Source organism: Cricetulus griseus, assembly GCF_003668045.3.
Source record: "Cricetulus griseus strain 17A/GY chromosome 1 unlocalized genomic scaffold, alternate assembly CriGri-PICRH-1.0 chr1_0, whole genome shotgun sequence".
Taxonomy (NCBI): Eukaryota; Metazoa; Chordata; class Mammalia; order Rodentia; family Cricetidae; genus Cricetulus; species Cricetulus griseus.
Genome location: NW_023276806.1, coordinates 25,782,478 through 25,806,925, shown reverse-complemented (window position 1 = coordinate 25,806,925; position 24,448 = coordinate 25,782,478). Strand labels below are relative to the sequence as shown.

The 24,448-nt window shown below is 42.8% G+C and overlaps 1 protein-coding gene across 4 annotated transcripts in view; it reads left to right on the top strand.

The window, feature by feature from the left end:
- The window catches only part of LOC100756805 (inorganic pyrophosphatase 2, mitochondrial), an 82,209-nt gene that overhangs the window by 11,711 nt on the left and 46,050 nt on the right, over positions 1–24,448 (top strand). For 2 of the 4 annotated variants that reach the window (XM_027395745.1, XM_027395744.2), the window contains exons 2-4: positions 3,743–3,807; positions 8,892–8,945; positions 14,097–14,216. In XM_027395745.1, the coding sequence (XP_027251546.1) occupies positions 3,743–3,807; positions 8,892–8,945; positions 14,097–14,216 (239 nt within the window). Of the gene's footprint in view, positions 1–3,742; positions 3,808–5,894; positions 5,940–8,891; positions 8,946–14,096; positions 14,217–24,448 lie in introns of all 4 variants that reach the window. The other 2 variants (XM_027395743.2, XM_035450905.1) reach the window with 2 other exon arrangements.

Below are 24,448 nucleotides of genomic sequence, written 5' to 3'. Positions count from 1 at the left end.
TTTGTACTCTTGTTGGTGTGTGGTAGAAGGTGGATTCACTTTATGAAACAGTGTTGTATGTAAATCAAGTTATTTTTATTTGTTGTAGGACTGAGTCATACAGGTCTTCATTAATGTGATTTCCTTCTCTTTTTCTTTTCTTTGTAAATAGGGGCTGAAATTACCGTATGTTTGTACATTTTCTTAATTACATCATTTGAGTAGTGGGTGGTGACATGTTTGAACTTAGTAAAACTTCCTGCGAGTAAGTTCCTGTAAGCTTGAATCAATACATTTAAACATAATAGTTATTATGTTAATATTATTATTAAGTTAATATGTTAAAAGTTATATTTACTTGATGTTAGTCTTTAGAACCTTAAAACAGTTTAGTTTTCTGAATGAAGAGCTGTAAAATAGAAATCCTGTGATTTATATGAAGCAGAGGGCACATTTTCACTGAAGCTCATCTTTCAAAAAGTATTGCAAAGCTCATTTTCGTTTTATTTGTTATCAAACTTCCAGTGAGAATCACTGTAAATGGGTCAGTAATACTGTGTATGTTGGTGTTTGGTATAAATATAGCTATTTGGCATATAAATGTTATATTATAATGCTATGATATTTCATATATAATGGTTATATGTTACATATATAATATGTATTATATATTATGACATTACAATATATGGGTATATTGTATATTATATAATATGTAATATTATAACATATAATTATATAATATGATATAAGTATTAGGTAAGGGTTCCACAGTCTATTCTGTTTTCTCAGTTGGAAATACAGCTAATAAATTTTCAGCAGTATGAGACAATGAACCCTTAGAAAATTGCAGAGCAATCGAATGAAAAGTAGTCTAGACAGTGAAGGGGAAGGTGAGGCTGGAGTGCCTGCGGCACATTGATGAGCCTCCTGGAATTCATTCATTTTTGTCTAGGGCTGCAGACTGCCTTTATTCCAAGACAAAATATGGTGACGGTAGCCATTTATCTCATCAACTTTCTAGTAAATATCATATTAAAGTCAGAGTGAGAGTAAGAAAGAGCAGTCCATAGACAATGAAGGAGCCACCGGAGCTCAAGAGTGCATAGTATTTTATCATTTTTTTAAAGCAGTGTGGCTGTGATGAAGTAGCTAAGTGTGTGTGTCAAAGGGGGTGGAGATGGGAGGGAGCTGAGCTTTGGGCATTGTGGCGCATTGAGATGGGTAGGAGAGAAGTAGGTGTGATATGTGGCTCAAAATTGGTAACAGTTATTTTGATGACTTTCCCTTCATATCACCCTTTGTGTGACCCTTCTCTTATTTCTGACCTCTAAGCTGTGAAATGCCTCAGGATTTGGTTCTTAGCCCTCGTCTCTAGACCGTCTCTCTCCCCTGGAGTTGGCAGAGCTGTCTGAAAAGAACCAGATGGTAAATATTTTAGGCCATGGGAACTATCGCCCCCTGTCATAACTGCTCAGTGCTGCATTTTGGCACACTGCCGTCGGCGACCAGAGTCAGCTGACTATGGCTATGGCTCTGAGCGGACCTACTATGTGCCTTGTGTCGGGGGTTGTGTCCAAGACCTAGGCTTACACCATTAGTCTCAAGTCTTGAAGATGGGATTCACATGGCCAGCTTTGCACACTGTATTTCTCCCTTACCATAAAGCACATTACAGTTCCCACACATGAAACAAATCTTGATCCCCTATGTCTGCCCAACATGTTTATCTGTTTTGATCAAGTTAATGGAATTAGCATATTCATTGCCTCAAATATTTATTATCTGTGTACAGCAAGTACATTGGAGGCCTTGCATCTAGCCGTTGGAAAGTATGTGGTCTGTTTTATTATTTATTTATTAGCTGTGTCCCTTGCATTCTCTGGAGTCTGCTGGAACTCCCGTGATGTGCGTGATGTGCCTTCAGCTGACTCTCCACGCTCCTCTCCCACCCCCCTGTAAACCTACTTGTCCCTTCTCTTACCTTTGTCCCAAGTTGAGTCATTGGCATCATATCCTTTGGGGACATACCCAGCTCAGCTTCTGAAAGGCGCCCAGAATACATTTTTCTTTTCTGTCCATCCCCATCCTTGCCACATCACCCAAGTCACCATCATCTCCAGGTGACCAATTGCAGAAGCCTCCTGATTCTTTCCCTTTGGTCTACTTTACGTACTGAGGAAACATTCCTTTTACGGAGGAAAAAGCCCAGCGTTCTTGCTCAAAAGACATTTGAAAGCGGAGTTAGGATGCAAGGTTCTTTATGATCAGATGTGAGCCTTGCTCTTCATCCGCTGCCAGCCGTTCCTTTGCCTTTGATTGTTGCATTCCTGCCTAGCTGGCCCACTTGATGTTTCTCCTCATCTCGTCTTTGATGCTCTCCTCGGCACCCTCCTCCGTATATGCTGGACTCTCTTCCTCACTTCCTGCAGGCTGCTGCCACCATGCTGCCTGTGTGAGAGACACCTCCTGGCCGTCCAGAGTCACCAGCGTTCACTCTTTACTTGTCCGGAGGTGTTTTATCGCGAATACCATCCCTGCTGTAGGTTATACATATTCATCACCCTGTTTCCCACTGGAATATAATATGCACGCCAGCAGAAGTTAGAATATGTATTCCTGGCACATAGAATAGTGTTTGGAAAAGCACATGTGTTCTGTAAATAATTAACCAAATGAATGGGTGTAAGGAAATAGGAAAACCGGAAATCAGAAACATGAGAATTTGAGTATTTAAGCATTAACGGGGGTGGTGGAGAGATGGCTCTCTGGTTAAAAGCTCCTGTTACTCTTGCAGAGAACCCAGGTTAATTTCTCAGTTCCAGCGAATCTGATGCCCTCTACTGAGCGCCACAGGCACCAGGCATGCACATGGTATGCACATTACTGCAACACCCAGTGTCATAAAAGTAAAAATAACACATCCTAAACAAACACTGCCTTCCCATCATGCTCTTCTTCAGCTTTGCCCATGCCATGTCACATGTCCTGCAGGAGTTACCTTGTTGCCAGGGTAGGGAAAGGAGATTAATAGCCTGGAAAGGGAGAGAAATGGAATAGTAGTAAGTTGTTTATTTGGTAACTGCTGAATGCCAGCTAGGTGCTAGCTACCTTTTCCATGCAGGGAATTCAATAGAAATGTAACAAAACAGACAAAACCAAGAGCCAACAAGAACACTTTCCCTCAGAATTTAACACAGTGCTTCTTGCTCATGACCTGGGGGAGGGGAGAGGGAGTAAAAGTTTAATAAAATAGCATCATTGTTAAGTTGTCCACCTCTGCTTTTATTGAGCTGGACTTAGAACTTACTGTTTGTTGTTTAGCCAGCTATTTTATGATAATTTTATTCATTGTTTATTTTGGCCTTTTATCCCAACATCTTGCCAGCTCCAGGTGGACCTTTCTTCCTATGGGTTGTAGGTGGAAACTGTGAAATATACTGTTAGTTTTCTCCTAAGAAAATGGGTATCAGTTTAGTCTAATTCACTTAGTAATGAGAGTGTTAGTCTACCTTAGCTGGTTTATGCACTGGGTGTTTGAAGTCAAGCACAATATTGAATTACATGATTTCAGCAACCAAATATGGGAAGTTGGCATATATGTCTGTCTTCAGGCTGGACCAAGTTTTCAAAGTTGAATTAAAATGTTGAGGTGTAAAGTTAGCATTGCTAATAGCATGTACGTTCCGAAGTAGATCAGGACCTTATTGCTGTCAAGAGCTGCGTGTGCAAAGCTCTAATTCTGTTGCTTTTTCCTTTACAGAGAATGTAGATGGCCACTACATTTCCCCTTTCCATGATATTCCTCTGGAAGTGGATTCTAAAAAGGTATTGTTTTTACTTGTCTTCAGCTTGAAAAACTTCCTGTACATGATAGTATGAAAATGATACTTTACTACTGGCCTGAAAATTCTTGTATAGAAATGCCTTGAAAGTAAAGATGTGGTTGGTAAGCAGGAGAAGAAACCAAGGAGCTGGAACAGGGCTGTAAGCCTCGTTTGTGAATTAAAATTTGTGGGCAGCAAGGAAAAGGGGTATTTGTGGTCTATAAAGTTTAGGCTTTGGTGGGAACTAAAGATCCAAGGGCAGTAATGTGGGAAATTAATCTGCTTATTTTGAATCATAACATAGTTCACATTTGCGGGTGACTTCTGTGTGCTAGCCACCATATGAATGAGTTATTTTCTGTAACCCTTGCTAAGTTGCCATAAGCTGCCCAAGGGCCGTGAGGCAGCAGGCATTTTGTTGGTTCGCCTAGCAGCGCACAGCTGGCAAACGTCAGAGCCAAGTTTGGAGCTGGCCTTTCTGACCACAGAGCTCCTACCCGTTCCCACCCTATGAAGCAGAAACGTAAAGCTGGAAAAGCCTAGTGTTTCATTAGCTTTTCTCTTGAAAACCACTCAACAGTCGGAAGGATGCCGGTGAAGTAGGGTTGTCAGAACCACTGCCCTACACAGGGAGAGCTGAGGGGGCCTGAAGGCTGGTGCATGTCTGCAAATGCTCAGTGCTCGCCATGTGTTATTGTAATTCTGATGGCAGCTACTGCTTGATAAGGTTCCACATGTAGACTATTGTGAGAACGGCTTCCGTTTAGATGGAGTGCTTAGCCTGTTACTTCAGTGTTCTGACGTACAGGGTGTTGTGAACTATGAAATACCTCTCGTCTGCCCAACACCTTACTTTTGGCCAAAGGTGTGCATGCATTGGTTCATCCATTTGATAAATAATCGTTGCACACTTAGTGTCTGCCACATTTCTATTTGCGGCACTGAGTGTGCAGCGGTGAGCAAGTCAGATGTAGCTCGCATCAGTGGGAGGGCGCGGACAGCCATAGATGAGGTCAGTCAGACGGTGTTTAGTACTGTAAAGGAGAGTGGAGGAAGGAGAACGGGTGACTGACTGTGTCGGGCCCTATCTGGGGTTCACCACAGTGTACACTGCACGACAGCAACGATGTCAAAACTGCGGTTTTTTGTTTTTTGTTTGTTTGTTTGTTTTTTTAATGGGAAGCAGGTAGGGGTGGGTGTGGAACAAAGATAGACATGCATCTGTGACTGTAGCATTCTGCCCATGGAATTTGAGGATAAGGCAGGACAAATTATAAGACAGGCCAGTGAGTTCTAGAAGTGCAGGTGTGTGTGTGTGTGTGTGTGTGTGTGTGTGTGTGTGTATACTCGAGTGCGAGTGCGCGCACACCTGTTCATGAGTACAGAGGTGCACAGCATGTATATAAATGGGTTTGCCTCCAGTCACGATTGGAATTTTTGCACCTTGTGCCTTGGGATGTAAACTTTTCAGAACAAGAATAATGTTTTAGGACAATGTGACTTGGAATCATCATTTTTTGTTTATTTTGTTTCCTCGTAGTCGTTTTGGTGTGGAAGTGTTACATAAACCCAGTGAACATTTGTGAATGGCATAATCTTTCTTCCCACCCCACCGTGTAGTCTAGCTTAATTTAAAAATGTGTGGTGGAGGCAGAGTAATCGCACCTTGATAGGATTCACAGGCAGGAGGTATAGCCAAGCACTTTCACAGCTTGTTAGTCAAGCTCCCGGGAGTTTCATTTCAATAATGAAATGACTGTTTGAGACGCAGTCGCTGGAACCTGCTGGTCTCTCCCTGTACACTCAGCAGAGGCCCTGCTTGTGTCAGGCAGACTTGGGAAGTTAGTTATGTGAAAGAGCTTTGGACTTTCTGATACTTAGCTTTTAAAGCACTTTGATCCTCTGTTCATTTGAGACTGGGGATGCTGAGGGACAGCCATTACCGGCAGATTGTCTGCGGAGTCTGATGTCTAGGCAGCAGCTAGTAAAACGTGTGTGCAGTGGGCATTTTTTGTCGCTGTGCTGTGCATCCTGCATTCTTTTCTGAGATTCTTGTTCCAATCACAATTACCATCTTTGCTCTTACAGGACAATGGCATTCCCACTAAGAAAGCACGAAATGATGAATTTAAGGTATCTTCTGAAGTTTCCGTTGTTTGAATCCTTTAAAATTTTATGCCGAGTGTGTGTGTGTGTGTGTGTGTGTGTGTGTGTGTGTGTGTGTGTCTGTGTGTCTGTGTGTGTCTGTGTGTGCACATGCATGCAGGTAGTACTCGTGGAGGCCAGAAAAGGATGCCAGACCCTGTTCAGCTGGCATTACAGATGGTTGTGAGCCATCTGGCTTGGGTGCTAGGGTCTCCACTTGGGTCCTCTGGAAGAGCAGCAAGCTCTTTTAACCAAAGAACCATTTCTCCAGTCTCTTGAGTCACTTACACTGTCTGTTAATGACCTTGGTGATAGTTTGCGTTTTTAAACTGCTTCTGACTTTCCCCTGCAAGCTTTCATGTGGACTCTCGTGTTTGTCTCTTACCATCTGTTTAAGGCGTCTGGGGCATTATCATCATTTGACCTTTTTTATTGTGTTAGAATGTTCATAACATAACATACATGATTTTATCCTTTTCTAACATGTATATAAATGAGTGTGTTCTTTTCCAGAGAATATAGCTTTAGAGTCTGTTTTAGAATTAAGGCAAAGGAGTCCTTTGGAAGTAGAAAAACAAGTCACAGCAGTCGTATGTTACAGTAACTTAAGACCAAATATTTGATTGAATCTCTGCCCATCTCTTGCTTCAGGGGACAGTCTCCCTGCTACCCTTTGCCTCTGTAGTCTTATTCCAGTGGCTGAAACTATTGTCCCCAGACTTTGAGTGCACATTCACACATAGCTATGGAGGCTGTTAAATTCCTGTGCCATTTGCCTGCCCTCCATATTCTGTTCTCCTAAAGCAGTTGTCAGAGAGCCCCTGAGCCGCCTACACTGGAACCTCCCGCTGTGCTTGTTGGAAACTTAAGACTCTGGATCCTTTTGTGTCTCCACTGATCAGACCCCTTTGCTCAATGGGGTCTGGTTTGTCTGTGTTTTAGCAAGCGCAGTTCCAGTGCGATAAAGAACCACTGCTCTGCATGGGAGGTGGCATGCCAGCACGAAGGCACCTGAGGCTTTATAGTTCCCAGAGACCTGGCATTTTAATCTGAAGTAGTCTTTGTCTTTTCAGTGGGGAAAAATATATTCCACGTTCTGAGTGCCAGATTAAAATTCAACATGTCTTTAATCCCAGCACTCAAGAGGCAGAGGCAACTCGAATCTCTGTGAGTTCAAGGCCAGCCTGATCTACAGAGTGAGTGCCAGGACAGCCTCCGAAGCTACAAAGAAACCCTGTCTCAAAAAACAAAAACATACAAAAAACCTAATTGTTGTAACACAGATTATATGTTGGGCACTGATTTGTATTATCTATTACCTTATTTTTCCCCTAAGGGAAGTATTTTCCCTTAGGGGAAAAATAAAAAGAAAAGAACTAAAGGAGGGGTTAGGTTTCCCTGCCATATTTCTGATTTGAATATGTATCTTTGATTTTCTGATAAATGCTGGTAGGCAATTGTTGGCTTATTACTAACGCTAATCTTAGGAAAAGGAGAGTGATCCTGGCTTTGATAAATCACACTCAGACCACACTGCAGCTGGAGAGAAGAAGGCATGGTAGCACGAACCCCTGGCCATCAAGTGCAAATGGTGACTGAGAGTGTGGCTTGCAGGCTGAAGTTTCGAACCCGTTCCTTACCTGGTACTCTTTTGGCCTAGCAGATCTGTGCAAGTGGCTTTGGTGGGTGTCTTTGCACAGCCGTTAACTAGCACAGTCCCCTGTGTCATCACCTTGTATTCATCCATCTGCATTTGTCCTTTCATAGCCAGGCTTTCAAAGATGAATACATTGTGTAAATATCTGCCATACAATTAGGTTCCTGACGCTTTGCTGTGGGAGTGTCTTATAGTTGAACACACCTACAAAGCTACAATTTTCTAGTGTTAGATTCAGTAGATATACAAGTTACTGTCAGTTAACTACAAATGTTTCTAAATGATCAGCTAACCATTGCAGACTGGTCATGGGCCTGGGCTATGCTATTTTAAACTATTGCTTCCCCTTGACCATGATTTATTATTGACATAAGCATAATAGCTTCACTTAATTTTGCAAGCCACCTTTAAATGTTAAGACTTTCTCTCTGTGAGACAAGCTGTGGGCATTGCATTTACCCACACTGACCTAGTGTCTCCTTCAAGTTAAGCAGTTTACAAAGTATAGAATCGAGAAAAAGAAGCCATGGCCCTTTTGTAATCTTAAGGAATCTGACATCACTAGCCTTGTTTTAGAAAGGCATGTCTAACTCCTTGTAAACTTTCTAACTGCCTATAGTGATATCTTTGATTTTATATTATAGATACAAATGTTCTTTTAATCATTTTCAACATATTTTGACTGCCTAATTTTCTTTATGTGTTCCTTTAAATTGCATAGCGATATTTTAACCACATTGCCATGAGTAGAGCAGAAATGGTCTGTTGTACTATTTTAGCTGAAAAATCAGTATCAAAACTAATTTTCTGCCAGGTGTGGTGGTGCACGCCCTTAATCGTAGTACTCAGGTAGCAGAGGCAGGTAGATCTCTGTTTAAAGCTGGCCTGGATAGCAATTCCAGGCTAGCCAGAGCTACCTGGTAAGACTCTGCCTCAGAACAAATTAATGAAAGAGAACAAGTCTTGCTCCCAGCATTGTCACTGCTCTGGAAAGTGCTTCCAGATGTTCAGTGTCCTTTGATGCTATGCAGAAGTGGTCAGATGCCTGGTGCCTCTGAGTGTTAGGTGGCCTCTCTAACTGTAAGAAGGGGTTTGTACTATGGATGGATATAGAAGTTAGGCACTAAACATTTTGTGTGGGATGAAAACTTGTGCTATTCTTTTATTAGAGGCTGTACTGATTTTCATTTAGCATACAGTCCCTCAATACCAAGTGAAAAAAAATAAAATAAAAGGTGAATAAAAATGTTAATGTTCTATCTTTTTTTTTTTTTTAACTGCAGAATTTGTTTAATATGGTTGTGGAAATACCTCGGTGGACAAATGCCAAAATGGAGGTACAGATATTTTTCTATTAACATAAAATTGAAATGCTAACTTAATCGTATAAAAGCATCTTTTTTAGCTACTTGGCATATTTGGAGGAGGGATGCCAGACTTCTTTATGTAGGAGATAATTTAAAACACTCCTGTGAGCGTAGACCTTAATTTCACGAAGAAAATGGTTTGAACTGCATATTCACTTTAAAGAGTGTTTCCCCATTTTTTAGGCACGCATTTATGTAATTTTCTCTGCCCTTTCCTTGACATGATGGCAAGCACTTTCAAGTTTCATTCAGGCTCTGCTCTGTATTTAGTTCACAGACACAAGCAAAGCATTTTGTCTGGCGCCGATGGCAGCTTCAGTTTCTGGGGACTTAGTCCTTTAGAGTTTTACATTGCCTGGGAACGGCACTTTCTCTCGAGTCTGTGGATCTTATCTAAGAGCACCTACTTCAGCCCTTGTTAAATCTTTTTACAAACTTTTTGTTAATTCTTCCATGAAACACAAAGCTCCCTCTTCTGCTTGTCATTGTTTGCGTTCTTCCTTCCACCAGATGCGTCCTTTGCAGTTTGAAGTGAATTCTCAAGTGGGGTACTTTGTTTCTTTACTTCATTGTTTTGTTTATTTTATATCAGATTCTTTTGTTCTTTTTCAATACTAATATGAATATGTTTGATAGAAAAATAGCTATAAAATAAAGTCACTTGGCAAAGATCTGAGTTTGGTTTGAAAAATTACTGTAAATGAACAATATGTATTTGTACAATACAAATGTGATTTATGACTGACATACAAATTAGATCAAGTTGATCAACATGCAATCTGAAATATTTTTCTCTGGTGAGGTCACTTTAAAGTCTTTCTTAGCAATTTTGAAATGTGTGATATCCTGGTAACTGTGTTCACTGCCTTGTAAAACAGCACTCAAAACACAACAGAATATTCCTGTCTAAAGTTTTTATACTGCTTTTTAAAATGGAAATTTGTTATTTTAATTCTATTTATTAACTATAACATAGAAACATAAACATGATGTCATGTTACACTTGAATAGATACATAATGTTTGAATCCTGTTAAACTCACCTGTCTGTAAACATACCTGACTTCCACAGTGAGTACTTTCCGGGTCCCTGCTACCCTTGGAAGTACACCCCTTGTTTGCAGCTGTCCCCACACTGTGCAGACGCGCCAGCGCCTCTTGCTCCTCTGCTCTGATCAAGCTTCCCCATCCTGTCATGCCTCCTGCTCTTTCGAGCCTTTGGTAACCCCTCTTTGGCTCTCAAGCTCTCGGAGCTCAACCTTGGAGCCTGTTTTCTTTGTCCGCTCATCAGTTGGCGGGCCCTGTTTCCATCCATCCCTTGGCTGTTGTGAAAGTGAAATGCCATCAGATGCCAAGTTAGCATCCTGACATCCTCTCCTCTGGCTTTGTATTTGGAATCGAGTTGCTTGTTCTGTCAGTTCTGTTTTCCATTTTCCAGGTAACCTTTCTGCTGTTTTCCTTGATGGCTGTATGAATTTCTGTTCCTTCAACAATGCACGATGCTATCCTCCCTCAATAGTGTCCAAGGCTATCCTCCCTCAATAGTGTCCAAGGCTATCCTCCTCAGCAGTGTCCAGGCTATCCTCCTCAGCAATGTCCAAGGCTATTCTCCTCAGCAGTGTCCAAGGCTATCCTCCCTCAATAGTGTCCAAGGCTATCCTCCTCAGCAGTGTCCAAGGCTATTCTCCCTCAGCAGTGTCCAGGCTATTCTCCCTCAGCAGTGTCCAAGGCTATTCTCCCTCAGCAGTGTACAAGGCTATTCTCCTTCAGCAGTATCCAGGCTATTCTCCCTCAGCAATGTCCAAGGCTATTCTCCCTCAGCAGTGTCCAGGCTATTCTCCCTCAGCAGTGTCCAGGCTATCCTCCTCAGCAGTGTCCAGGCTATCCTCCTCAGCAATGTCCAAGGCTATTCTCCCTCAGCAGTGTCCAAGGCTATTCTCCCTCAGCAGTGTACAAGGCTATTCTCCTTCAGCAGTGTCCAAGGCTATCCTCCTCAGCAGTGTCCAGGCTATCCTCCTCAGCAGTGTCCAGGCTATCCTCCTCAGCAGTGTCCAGGCTATCCTCCTCAGCAGTGTCCAGGCTATCCTCCTCAGCAGTGTCCAAGGCTATCCTCCTCAGCAGTGTCCAGGCTATCCTCCTCAGCAGTGTCCAAGGCTATCCTCCTCAGCAGTGTAGGCTTTCCTTCCTGCATCTTTACTAGCACTTAGTATCTGTAGTCTTTTGATTATAGTCCTTTTGGTGAACCCTCATTGTGGTATTTTGCTGTTGTTATTAAACATTTGTGTGTGTGTGTGTGTGTGTGTGTGTGTGTGTGTGTGTGTGTAAATAGGTGGACAACCTTTGGGAATGGTTCTTTCCCTCCATCGTGTGATGGACCTGGTACTTAAACTCAGGCCTTGACATCAAATGCCTTTGCTGTTTGAACCATCTTGCTGGCCTCCTCATTATTGTTTTGACTGGAATAGTCCTGAAACCTATAGTGATGATTTTTTTCTTATTCTCATTGACCATTTGTGTATCTTCTTGAGAAATAAGTCTACTGCCCCATTTTTAAATTATACTTTTTGTTTGTTTGCTTGCCTTGTTTTTCTGATTAGCTATTTGGTTTCTTGTATATTTTGGCTTTTAAGCCCTTGTCAGATGTAGGATTTGAAATACATTTTCTTCCATGATGTATATTGTAGATTTTTTTTAACTCTTTGGCTCTTTTGGGGGGCTGCCACCCAGTTCCTAAATAATCCCCCAGAGACTTATTCTTTCTTATGACTGCCTGGCCTTAGCTTGGCTTATTTCTAGCCAGCTTTTCTAACTTAATTATCAGGTCAACCTTTTGCCTCTAGGCTCTGATATTTCTCTATTCTATATACCTTTCTTTCCTTCTTATTCCATTGCTTGCAGTGTAGCTGGCCCCTCCTTCTTTTCCCACTTCCCTCTCTTCTCTTTTTCTCCTCCTACTTATTTTCTCTGCCTGGCATCTCCACCTGTCCCCTCCTGCCTAGATATTGACTGTTCAGTCTTTATTAGACCAATCAGGAAAAGCATCACAGCTTCACAGAGTTAAACAAATGCAACACATCTTTGCATCATTAAACAAATATTCCACAGCTTAAACAAATGTAAGACATCTTAAATCTACAGTAGTATATTGTGTCTATATTCTGTTGGTTGTTTCCCTTGCTATGCAGAAGCTTTTAAATTTGATATAATTCCATTTGTCTATTTTTGCTTTTATTGCCTGTGGTTTTGTGGTCCAATCCCAAAAGTTGTTGTCTATACCAGTTTGTCCTTTCCTCCTGTTTTCTCTTTTTATAGTTTCTGCCTTATATTTCAGGAATCCATTTTCAGCTGCTTTTTACACACATGCTTATGCTATTTCCCAGTCCCGTCTCTTCAGGAGAGTGTTCTTTTCCTGTCGTGTGTCGCTGCTGGCACCTCTGCCGCAACCCACTCTCACCGGTCCGTTTCTGAACTTGACTTTGGCAAATTCCATCCAACTTTATTACTGTGGTTTTGTAGTGTGCTTGGGAATCGATAGTGATTTTTTTTTCTTTTTGCTCATAATTACTGTAGCTTTTTAGGATTTGTGTGTGTGTGTGTGTGTGTGTGTGTGTGTGTGTGTGTGTGTGTGTGTGTGTGTTTCCATGGACACTTCTCTTTCTATTTCTGTTCTTTTTAAATGACTTTGGAACTTCACTGTGGATTGCATTGACCCTGAATTATGCTCCTTCAATCCAACACAGAAATCTTCCCCTTCATTTGTGTCTCCTCTGATGTTTTTCATTATCAACTTATAGTTCTCAATAGGAACAAATCTTTCTTTTCCTCCATTAAATTTGTTCCCAAGTGCTTTGAGTTTTATTGTTGTTTTGCTATAAATAGGATAGTCTCTTGATTTCTGCTTTAAACAGAAATCCTGGGGGAGGGACATTGTGTGTTGATTTTACATCCTGCAAATTTATTACATTCATTTAGTAATCATTTAGTAATCTCTCTCTCCTTCCCTCCCTCTCTTCCCTTTTCCCCCTCTCTGTGTGTGTGTGCGTGTGCGTGTGCGTGTGCGTGTGTGTGTGCGTGTGCGTGTGTGTGTGTGTGTGTGTATGTGTGTGTGTGTGTGTGTGTGTGTGTAACCTTAAGTGATTTCTACATATATATTTGTGTTGTCAGTAAGCAGTGATGACTTTAGTCCTTTTCCTGTTTAGATGTCTTTTATTTCCCTTGTGTAACTACTCTGGCAAGGATTTCCAATGTTTTGCTGAATCAAAGTGGCAAGACCAAAATCGAAATCCTTTACTCATGTCAGGTGTATCCAAAAAACCTTTGTCTTGTTTGTGTTCGTGAGCCTGTGTGTGTGTGTGTGTGTGTGTGTGTGTGTGTGTGTGAGAGAGAGAAGAGAGAGAGAGAGAGAGAGAGAGAGAGAGAGAGAGAGAGAGAGAGAGAGAGTCCTCGAGTGTCTGTGTGCAGGAGCTACAGAGGCCAGAGTGTTGGGTGTGCTTTTCTATCATTCTCTACTTGTTCTGCCATGGCAGTGTCTTACTCAGAACCTAAAGCTTGTGTCTCCTCTACACTGGGAGTCAGCAAACCCCAGTGGTCCTCCTGTCTCCACCACACCCAGACCTGGCTTCTCAGTGTTTGCAGAGATACCTAGCTTGTTACATGGGTTGGTATCTGAACTGAACTCTGGTTCACATGATTGCAGAGCAAGCGCCCTTAACCTGGAGGCCATCTCTCTAGATGCTCACCATCTTGGTAAAACACCTTTGAGTTGACTATAGTATCGTAAGACTATTGGCAGTAAAAGCCCCAAGAGTAACAGCAACAACAATATTGATTTACTTTTACCCTGATGTTTTCCATTCATCTTACTGTTTCTGTTAGAAATAATGCAGTGTCCAAAAAGTTTGAGCATAAATATTTAATCGAGTGTCTTCTTTCCAGGTGGTTTTTCTTACACGGTCCTTGTTAACTGCTAATAAGAATTGATGTAATTCATGCTAAAGCACCTTTGATTATTAAGTTGGGATGGGAATATTTGGTGGTACTATGGTGGATTTAATATCTGTTCATTGTATACAGGGCTAATTGTTTCATTTCCTCTCCCTGCCTCCCCTTGTGATCTGCCTAGATTGCCACTGAGGAACCACTGAATCCCATTAAGCAAGACGCAAAGAATGGAAAGCTGCGCTATGTACCAAATGTCTTCCCTCACAAGGGCTATATATGGAATTACGGGGCCTTCCCTCAGGTAACATCCCTGTTCCAATGGGAAACTTTTATGTCTTCTAGTCCTGTGAGCTCCCTGAATTTAGATAAGTTCCTAGAACATACCAGTTTCAGAGATTTGTGACTTTAAAATTTTTAGCGTGGCGTTCAACTGTGCCTGTAAACTTTACTTCAAACCGATACAGTTATCACTCAGGTTCTTGGAGTCCGGCACTTAGAAGATTAACAGTTGACATTAAGCATGTCTCTCTCTCTCTCTCTCTTTTTTTTTTTTTTAATTTTATTATGTATACAGTCTTTACAGTCTTGTGCCTGCACGCCAGCAGAGGGCACCAGATCTCATTCAAGGTGGTTGTGAGCCACCATGTGGTTTCTGGGAATTGAACTCAGGACCTTTGGAAGAACAGTCAGTGCTCTTAACCGCTGAGCCATCTCTCCAGCCCTGCATGTCTCTTTTTTTGTGGGTTTAGCTATTGTCAATGAAAAATTCTGAGCAAATCTTTATCTAGCCATTCCTTTCATATGCTTTATGTACATTTCTGGATACATTTTATTTTTAATAACTCTAACAGGTGGACTGAGTTACATTACTTAGGGAACTCACTGTTTTAAGTCTGGAATTCAGACTGGAGAACACGGAGGTCAAGGCACGTGTGATGGCAAGTCCTCACTGCTGAAGCAGAACCACGTTGCCATTCTTGCCTCTTTTTACTTACCTCGCGGTTTTCTCACTCTCTGAAGTAGCAACTCTTCCTGATTATTTAGTGAGTAAAACTTGGTATGTCTGATCCAAGGTCTGGGTTTTGAAGACGTAGAGAAGTGGTCTTTTTTTTTTTTTTTTTTCCCCTTTATGATCATAAGCCCCATTCCATCATCAGCTGTGTGGAAATTTAATGTTTATAGTTTTAAGTATTAGTTTTTAATTACATGAAAATTTACATGGGGACTGTGTAGGAAAGGGACAGCTGAGAAAAACAGATGTCTGGTTAGATAACCACTCACATGAAAAGAAAGGAGAATTGTTCTTTGTAGAGCCGGTTTCCCTTTGATGTAGCTGGACCACCCACTTGGATGCACTCTTGGTTAAAACTGATGGCTAGAAATGAGAGTGCACGTTCAAGGCATGAAGGCAGTTGTCTTGGCTTCTTAGGTTTCTACGGAGATGATTCTGTTGACCCTAACAGGGAAAGGTTAAAAAAGGTCCATAGAGCTTAGAGGATTATGGGAGAGGAGGCTGTGTGGGTGGAAGGAGGGCCAGAGAAGCTACCTATTAGGGGCAAAAGCAGCAGAGACAGGCCAAGGCGAGCAGTTTGGGAATATAACTAATGTTCATTTCTTGAGCGACTTCTTAAGGGTGATGCTAGGAGGCAAGGATATGAAAAGATGGGAAGTAGGCATGAGGTCCGGCAGAGTGATGAATGCCTGAGAGCCTGGCTGTCACACCAGCACTGTGACCTTGAGACGGCCTGCCTGTCTCTCCATCTGTAAAGCAGAGAGCATGGACATGCACTGCACATGGCTGTGCCCAGGTGCTGCGCGCGACAGTTTCATCAGACTAGCGTGCGGTGGACGGCACCCTGTTAGCAGTAGCGGTTGTTTTATCTTGGTGATTAGTGCTTGCTATGAAGGTCATCAGCCTCCCTAATGCTGCGATCCTTTAATACAGTTCCTCGTGTTGTGGTGATACCCCGACCATAAAATTATTTTCATTGATACTTTGCTACTGTTATGAATCATAATATAACTATTTTTGGAGATAAGAGGTTTGTCAAGGAGGTACACAACCCACAGGTTGAGAACCACTGCATTAGAGCAATTGACTGGTTACAGTGTAGCACAATTGGCGCTGCTAACTTGTACTGATTCTATTTATTTTATTAAAATAATAATAAAGCATATCTGGGTTCAGCATTTCTGAGGCTGAAGCAAGAGGGTTAGTCCCAGTTTGAAGCCGGCCTAGGTTATATATAGCAAGGTCTGGTCTCAACCCTACACCCCACCCACCCCGATAAAATTAGCAAAGGAACCAAATGCAGCAAATCTACTAATGAGAAGGGTAGGGGGTGGGAGATCATGACTGAAACCGAGAGGACCTTCTGTGGTTTTCTATTTAAAGAACAGCTGTGTTTTCGTGCTGCTGTGGGTGTGTGTGAACTTTCAGGGTGTTCTTACCTGCCCGGGTCTAGTCTGTTATTCTTTCTTCCTTTCTTTTCTTCCTTCCTTCCTTTCTTCCTTCCTTCCTTTCTTTCCTTTTGTGGGGGGTGCTTTTGAGACAGGGTTTCTGTCCCGCGCGATCGTCTTGCCGGCAAGAACAACACAGGACATTCGGATCCTTCTACAGTAAAGCTTTAATGCCTCTTGAGAGGAACAGCATAAGCTTACAAAAGCGGAGACCCCGAGCCAAGAATCCTGTCCCCTAATAAAGGCTGGCAACCGCCGCCTGGGACGTGTCACCCTATGATTGGCTGCAGCTCATTGGACCATATGACGCCACGGAATAGGCAGAGATCAAGGAATGGAAAGTTACCCAGTGCCTGCGCGCATTAACTTGTTTACATTTGGTGCCTGCCGGATGCAGGCGCCATCTTGTAATGGAGAATGCAGGGACGGCTCCCTACAGGTTTCTCTCTGTAGTTCTGGCTATCCTGAAACTCACTTTGTAGACCAGGCTGGCCTGGAACTCAGAATTCTGGGATTAAAGTCGTGTCCTTTCTAAATTCAACTGAATTAAACTGGAGCCATCCCTTAATTTACTGTGTACTATGCATTCTCCATTACCTAATTTTCATACTTCAATCAACATCTAAAATGATGTTTTAGAAATAAAGATCTGGCCAGCAATTGGGAGGCAGAGGCAGAGGGATCTCTGTAAGTTTGAGACTAGCCTGATCTACAACAAAGAGTTGTAGGACAGCCATCTCAATGGCAACGAAGTCTGGTAATGTTTCCTCATACAGGAACCTTTGAGTGGTTTCATATTGGTAGTAGACTAAAGTCGGAAGCTCTTAGCCTGCCTCTTGCCCCATGTGACTCTAAGACTCACTGGAAGGCCCCCCTTCCCCACTTGTGTCCCTGTGGGTCGTCTGGTGCTCTGATCTCTGGCCTTCACCCCGCCTCTTCACTCATTGGTGCTTGCTACTTGCCAGGGACCGTTCTTGTTCTGAGTGCATGGATAAAAATGATAAAATTCCTCGAGAACTTTTATTCCAGACAGAAAGTAAGACAGTAAGCAAAACAATGAAATGTCAGACAGTTAGAAATATGGAAGAAGGGGCTGGAGAGATGACTCAGTGGTCAAGAGCACTGGCTGCTCTTCCAAAGGACTCAGGCTCAGTTCCTAGCATCCACTTGGTGGCTCACAACCATCAGTAACTCCAAGTCCCAGGGGATCGAGTGCCCTCTTTTGGCCTCCTGAGGCACCGGCCACGCACTTATGTACACATACATACACGTAGACAAGACAATACACATAAAATGAACACAATTGATTTTGAAAAAAAGGATGCAAGATGAAAGTGAGACAGGGAATTAGGCTATGGAGGGGAAAAGGAGTGTTTCCATTTAGACAGTCAGAAGAGCCCCATGCACTGCCATTGTCTGGATAAAGAGCTACAAGGAACAAGGAAGAAGTGGCGTGGGTATTCAGAGGCCTCGTGCAGCAGTGGGAAACTATGCCTGTTATGGGCTGAGTGTGTCCAGGTACCAAGCAGAGTTAGGTGGCTCAGGGGAGGCTGGGCATGAAGGAGAGAACAGACATCTGTCCTTCCTTCCATTTTCAACCAGAGAGACTTACTCTTTTAAAACCCAGAAGTGTGTGTGTGTGTGCGCGCGCGCGCGCGCATGCTCAAGAGCACTCGTGCTCCAGTGTGTTTCACTATGTACAGCTTCACTAAAGGTCGCATATTTTAGTTATTTCCCACATGAAAATAACTTAATGGGACTTTTTTTTAGCTGAGATTACAGAGACTGCTCATGGCAAGGGAGAGTCCTACATAATATCTTTTTTTTTTTTTTTTTTTTTTTTTTTTTTTTTTTTTTGCCTGACTATTGATCAGACAGCTTTTAGAGGGAAGACCAATTACTGGTCCCTTTGTGATGCTGTCTCCATCTTTCTTTCCTCCACGCCCTCCTTCCTTCTCCTCCCTCTTCTTCATTCCCAGCTCGCCCTCAGCCGACTTCCTCTCCAGCACGCACAACTGGAATGTTTGCTCTAGTCCAAGCCTTTGTGATGTCTCTCAAGCTGTAAATCATTCACCCTGCCTCATGAACTTTACTATTTTCACGCATCACTCCCTCTTTTTCTAAATACCCACAAATTATAACTGTCATTTATCCTGTTTACTGTCAGTTTCTTGAAGGTAGAATGCAGACTTCATTAGCTCAGGAATTCTATTTTATTGGTGGTTATATTTCAGTGGACCAGTTTGATTATTGATACACTGAATTGGTGATCAGTAATTTTGTGTTTGTTTCGTGAGGCTCACTGAAAACACCTTCCCCAGTCTTCCCAAGCCCTAGGATTATAGGAATGTAGCCCTGTGCGCAACAGTAAACATCTTGGGATGAATAAGTTAATGACTTCATTGAGGGGGTGTTTGCCTCACAGTGTTTCTACTGCTGCAACAAAATACCATGACCAAAAAGCAAGCTGGGGAGAGAAGGGTTTATTTGGTTTACACTTCTATATTACTGTTTGTTATTACAGGAAGTCAAGACAGGAACTCAAAATAGATCAGAAACCTGGAGGCAGGAGCTGAGGCAGAAGCCATGGAGGGGTGCTGCTTACTGGCTTGCTTCCCCTGGCTTGCTCAGCCTATTTCCTTTTAAAATATTTTTAATGATTCTGTGTATTTCTCAGTATTCATCCCAATCTCACTTGTCTCCCAGTCCCCTTGCATTCACCCTCTGCCCTTGCAACCTCCCTTCGAAAACAAAACAAATTCTCAGTGTGGAAGCTGCAGTGTGGTCCAGTGAGTCCCACAGTAAAGCCTTTACTTGTCAGTGTGCATTGCTATGAGTTTTGGTCCGGTTTGAGGCCTCTGGTTTCAGCTGTACTGGTGATGATGGTTCCTCTTTTAGTGGTTGTCCTGTGTCATGGGATCGCTGCAGATTTGGATCTTGCAGGTCCTTTCCTTCACATGCTCCTGAAGTTCATAGATCACGTGGATGTTGGGGTGGCCAACTCATAGCCCTGGGTTCTGGGTAACGGGGTAACTGCTTTGCCCTGGCCAGCTCACCCAGTGCAGCAGGCAGCAAAGAGTGGGGCCATTTCTCCTGCTCACTGGGTCCGTCTCCCACCACTGTTTTACTCTTTTGCCCAGATAAGGTGCAGGGCTCACTTTCCCAGTTGTTGTAGGGAGCATATGGGGGGCCGGGTGTCAGCTCTCCTGCCCTCATGCCCTCAGGGCTGGCTCAGCTGCAGCCCCACCAACAGGGAGAGCTCTACTTTGCTGCTTGGGTGAGGTGCAGGCCCTTATCTCTCGCGCATGCACGCGCGCGGGGGTGGGGGTGGGGAGTGGTGTTGAGGAAGGGGGCGGTCTTCCCTCCTTCACCCACATCTCCTAGATCCCCTGCATATCATCCCCTCCCTTCACCCCATCTATAGGGTCAGACCTACTGTGCTGCTCTGGCGAGATGCAGGGCCTGTTCTCCCAAGTGCTGTAGCCAGCAAGGGGCAGAGTCAGCTTTCCCAATTTTGTTTCCCTGGGACTAGCTTTGGCCACCTGCAGTAGGCTCACCCACACCCCTGCCAATGGGGGACAGTTCTGCTGTTTTGCCCAGGTGAGGTGCAGAGTCTGCTCTCCCTAGTGCTGCAGCCAGTGAGGGGCGGAGCCAACTGTGCAACTCCTTCCTCACCGTCTTAAGTGGGAACTGCAGTCACAGTCATCAACTCAGACTAGCTGCAGTCACAGACATCCACCCAGACTGCCGCTGCAGCAGGGACATGGACCTAGACATGGCCCTTGGCAGCAGCCCAAGCCTGGATGACACTACACCGTGGCCCTGGCTTCAGCCCGCTTTCTTATAGAACCCAGGACTCCTAGCCCACAGTGGGCTGGGCCCTTCCCCATTGATCACTAGTTGAGAAAATGCCTTACAGCTGCATCTCATGGAGCAATTTCCTCAACAGAACCTCCTTCCTCTGTGATGAGTCTAGCTTGTGTCAGATTGACACACAAAAACCAGCCATTCCAGCACGTGAATGAATGAATATTGTTTATTTGGTCACCTATGTTTTGTCTTGGTTGAGCAGGACATTTGTTGAGAACAGTTACCAAACCAACTGCTTAGAAGGACATTTAAGCAGAACGCTTAGTAGAGATCTTACCATCAATGAGCTTGTGACTCATGGCTATGACATCATCTTCTTAGACTGGCTGGCTGTGGTCTCCAGGCAGTGCTTGCCTCCGACTGAGACTGACTACATTTAGTTTACTCATGTCTAGCAGGGTCATTGCAGTAATCCCTTTCTGTGAGGGCATATTTAGAACATGGGTGTAGATAATGTGAAAAAAATTAGTCTCACTTTAAAATTCAGCTTTCAGTCTGAATGCAGTATTGACGTGTTTATTATTTTAAACTTCCTTATAAGTTTGAGTCATTGACCACAAACATTAGGTAGATGGTGTTGTTTGTTATATGTAGATCCTGAGGGAAGAGATCAAGTCTCTAAGGCCTGTATACTCATCTGGATGATCTTGATTCCTACCCAGAAAGGCTGTTGTAATGAAGGAGGTGGCCTAGGGTGAGCTCTGTAGTTGGTTCTCAGTGATGTTAGTTCAGTGGTGTGGCTGTTGCCACTCAAGTTAGCTGATGATGATAAAGGTGATAGACTGTCCATCCCGTTTGATCCAGTTTGATGCAGATTGGGATGAGTAGCTCTCTCTCGCTCTAATTTGGAGTTAAGAACGGTAGATGATCGACAAGAACTTGTCAACACCTGCATGTATGGACAGCTGTTTCTTTTCGTTTTCAATTATTTTCCAAGAGACCCAAGGGCCGTAGCATAGTGATTACAAGCATATTGGTTGATATAGATTGTAAGGTAATGATCTCCAATTCCTGTGCAAAGCCAGGATTTGTTTTAGGCCATGTCAATATGTATTCTGATTTCATATTTGTAGATTTATAATTACTTCTTAATAAGTTGTTTGTGGCTTTCTATTATTCTTTTCTTGATCCCATGCTAAGACTTTTTATTTTCAGATTATCTACTAGATCCATTGTTCTCACCTTATGGGTTTCAACTCCTTTTTTGGTCAAATAACCCTTTCCCAGGGGTCGCCTAAGACCATTGGGAAAACACAGATAAAGTTACATTATGATTAATAACAATAGCAAAATTATGTTATGGTTGAGGGTTACCACAACATGAGGAATTGCATTAAAGGGCCACAGCATTAGGAAGCTTGAGAACCACTATACTAGAGAGATGTTTATGAATCGAATTGTGAGTTATAAACCCAGTCTTCTTTATTAAGTATTCCCAGATTAGTCATATAAGAAGTTATAACAATGTACACTCTTTCCAGCATTATGTAGGGTTCCAGATGAGCAATAGTCTATCGGCTATTTGGGGTTGTCAAATCTCTAAATTTTTGAAATAGTGTTGAAATGTACTTTTAATTTGTAGTTCTCAGATCAACAATGTTTCTTAAGTGTATTAGTCATCCATATTTATTTTTTTCTCAAATCATCTATTTGTGTCTTTAGCCCATTTTGTCCTGTTTGTCTTTTTTCTTAGTTGAAGAGTGTGAAGGTTCCGCTCTGTCTGAACCTTTTCTTTTCTCCGTCTTGTTATGCACCTAAACTTCCACTAGAGGGCACTCTCAAAGTTTTACATTGTTCAGTTTCCTCACCTGTTTAAAGTCAAGTTAAAAGTGACATTACTTAGTGTAAAAACTTTGAAATACAACAAAACCCTGAAAACGTGCAACACTAAAGGAAAAAATGGGGAAGGAACCCCACCCTTTTTTTCTTTGCTGGTATGAAGGATTATGAAGAAATGTCCTTAAAATTAACAATATTGAATGACTTAAGAATATTTCATTATATTTTTAATTCCTCAACATTAGAAACTAAACTGATAGATTATATTGAAAGTGGAGTAGTGAGGGTGAATTAGGTGAGCCAATCAACCGACAGAAAACTTCACCAAGAGACTGGAGAGAGCCCAGTGATTAGGAACACCATGGCTCTTGCAGGTGGCCACGTTCACTTCCCAGCACCCACAGGATGGCCACAGTCATCTGTAACTCCAGCTCTAAGAGATCCAGTGCCCTGTTCTGGCCTCCACAGCCACTAGGCACAAGTGTGGTGCACATATACACACACATGCAAACATTCATCCACATAAAACAAATAAATCTAAAAAAGTAGGAAAAAGTTCTCCAAAGCCATATTGCGTACATGCTATGAGACGACACTCTTGCCTCAAAATAAGAAACGAAGGTTGTAGAGATGGCCCAGCTGTTATAGGCTCGGCTCACAGCCGAGATGACAATATAAGGAAAGAGTTTCTTAAAATTAGCGTTGCTCTCTGTAGGCTAGGTTATGGCAAGAATCTGTGAGCGTCCTATTCACTGGTGGTATGCATGGAGATTATGAATGAACACTAACAATCAGGACTAGGGATAGGATGTATCCAAAGGTTACCTCGCTTGTGTCATTCTTTATATTAGTTGAGGAAACTGAGGTCTGGATGTTTAGTCAAAGTTGTTGTGGTATGCAGCTGTCTTCTTTTGACCAGCGTGACTTCCGGCTCAACACCATGAAAAGGGAATCCACTGCCTTAGGAAAGGAAACTCATGGGTGTTTCTGACTTTATGGCCTAGATTGTTGGTTTCAGTTTGGTCCCATGTTGGTTCCTCTACACATCGACACACATGTTACACCATTTATTAACACAGCACTCTCTTGGTTACTGAGCCTTGTGATGATATTTTGTTGATGATCTAACAAATGAAGCTTGCCTGAAGATCAGAGTGCAGAGCTAGCCACACTAGTTAACCATAGAGGGCAGGCAGTGATGGCCCACACCTTTAATCCCAGCACTTGGGAGGCAGGGGCAGACAGATCTCTGTTAGCTCAAGGCCATCCTGGGCTACTCGAAATTGATCCAGTCTAAAAGAGAAACAGAGCCAGATAGTGGTGGCTCACACTTTCAATCCCAGTACTTGGGAGTCACATGCCTTTAATCCCAGCACTAAGGAGGTGGAGACAGGAAGGGATGTGGCTGGATGGAGAGAGGAGTATAAGACAGGGCAGTCAGACTGAGGAGGCGGATCATCCCTTTGGTCTGAGCTTTGGTAGAGGTTAAGAACTCTAGTGGCTGGTGGCTCAGCTTCTCTGATCCTTAGCTTTCACCCCCTGACAGCTGACTCTGAGTTTTTATTATTAAGATCAAAGAGAATTTGTGCAACAGAGCCTGCCTTATTCATGGCCACTCCTGGCCCCAAGTGGATCCTTAGTATCTAACCTTGTGAGTGGATGTGAGTGCCTGGTAATCAGCAATAGGAAAGAAGCCGCAGTGATGGGAGGACTAGAGAGAACGGAGCTGCTGCAGGAAGTGCAGACCTTCTCAGTGTCAGGGGAAACTGGGAGACAGAATTTGCTGTTCTTGCTGAAATGCAAGCATCCTAAGTTCTGATTCTCAATATGGATTCTAACCCTGTCTCTGTTTCTTAGAAACTCAGTGAGCTTTGACCACTTTAAACTGTTTCAGTTTATGTGTTCTATGGGATGGATAACAATGTATTCCTCACAAGGTAGGGGTGTGTGTGTGTGTGTGTGTGTGTGTGTGTGTGTGTGTGTGTGTTAGAAGGTATCTGTCACCTATGGCCAGTACATAAGATTAACAATTATATTGATTGTTATTCTTGTAGTGTTTTGTTTATTAGTAGTTTTAGCATTGGGGCATGCTTGCTATGCTAGATCTGATTATTTGTTGGTTTTTGGTTTTTTCCCAATGTAAAGATGGGGCAGTAGATGTATTATAATTAAGACTAGAAGGAAAATACTGGAGTTTTTCTGGGGGTTGCCTGTAAATAAGTGCAGTTTTAGTTACCTACATGAAATAGAGAAAGTAACCTTGGATAATATAAATGCGGGGATATCGGTGGCTGGGTCTTGAGATTGCAGTTTCTCATCCCTTCTAATATCAATTTAAGACAAATCATTTTAGTCAATTTCTGTAGTTTGATTCAAAGTCAAGCTTCTGGGAAGAGATGATGCCTGGGAGAGATCTTAAATTGA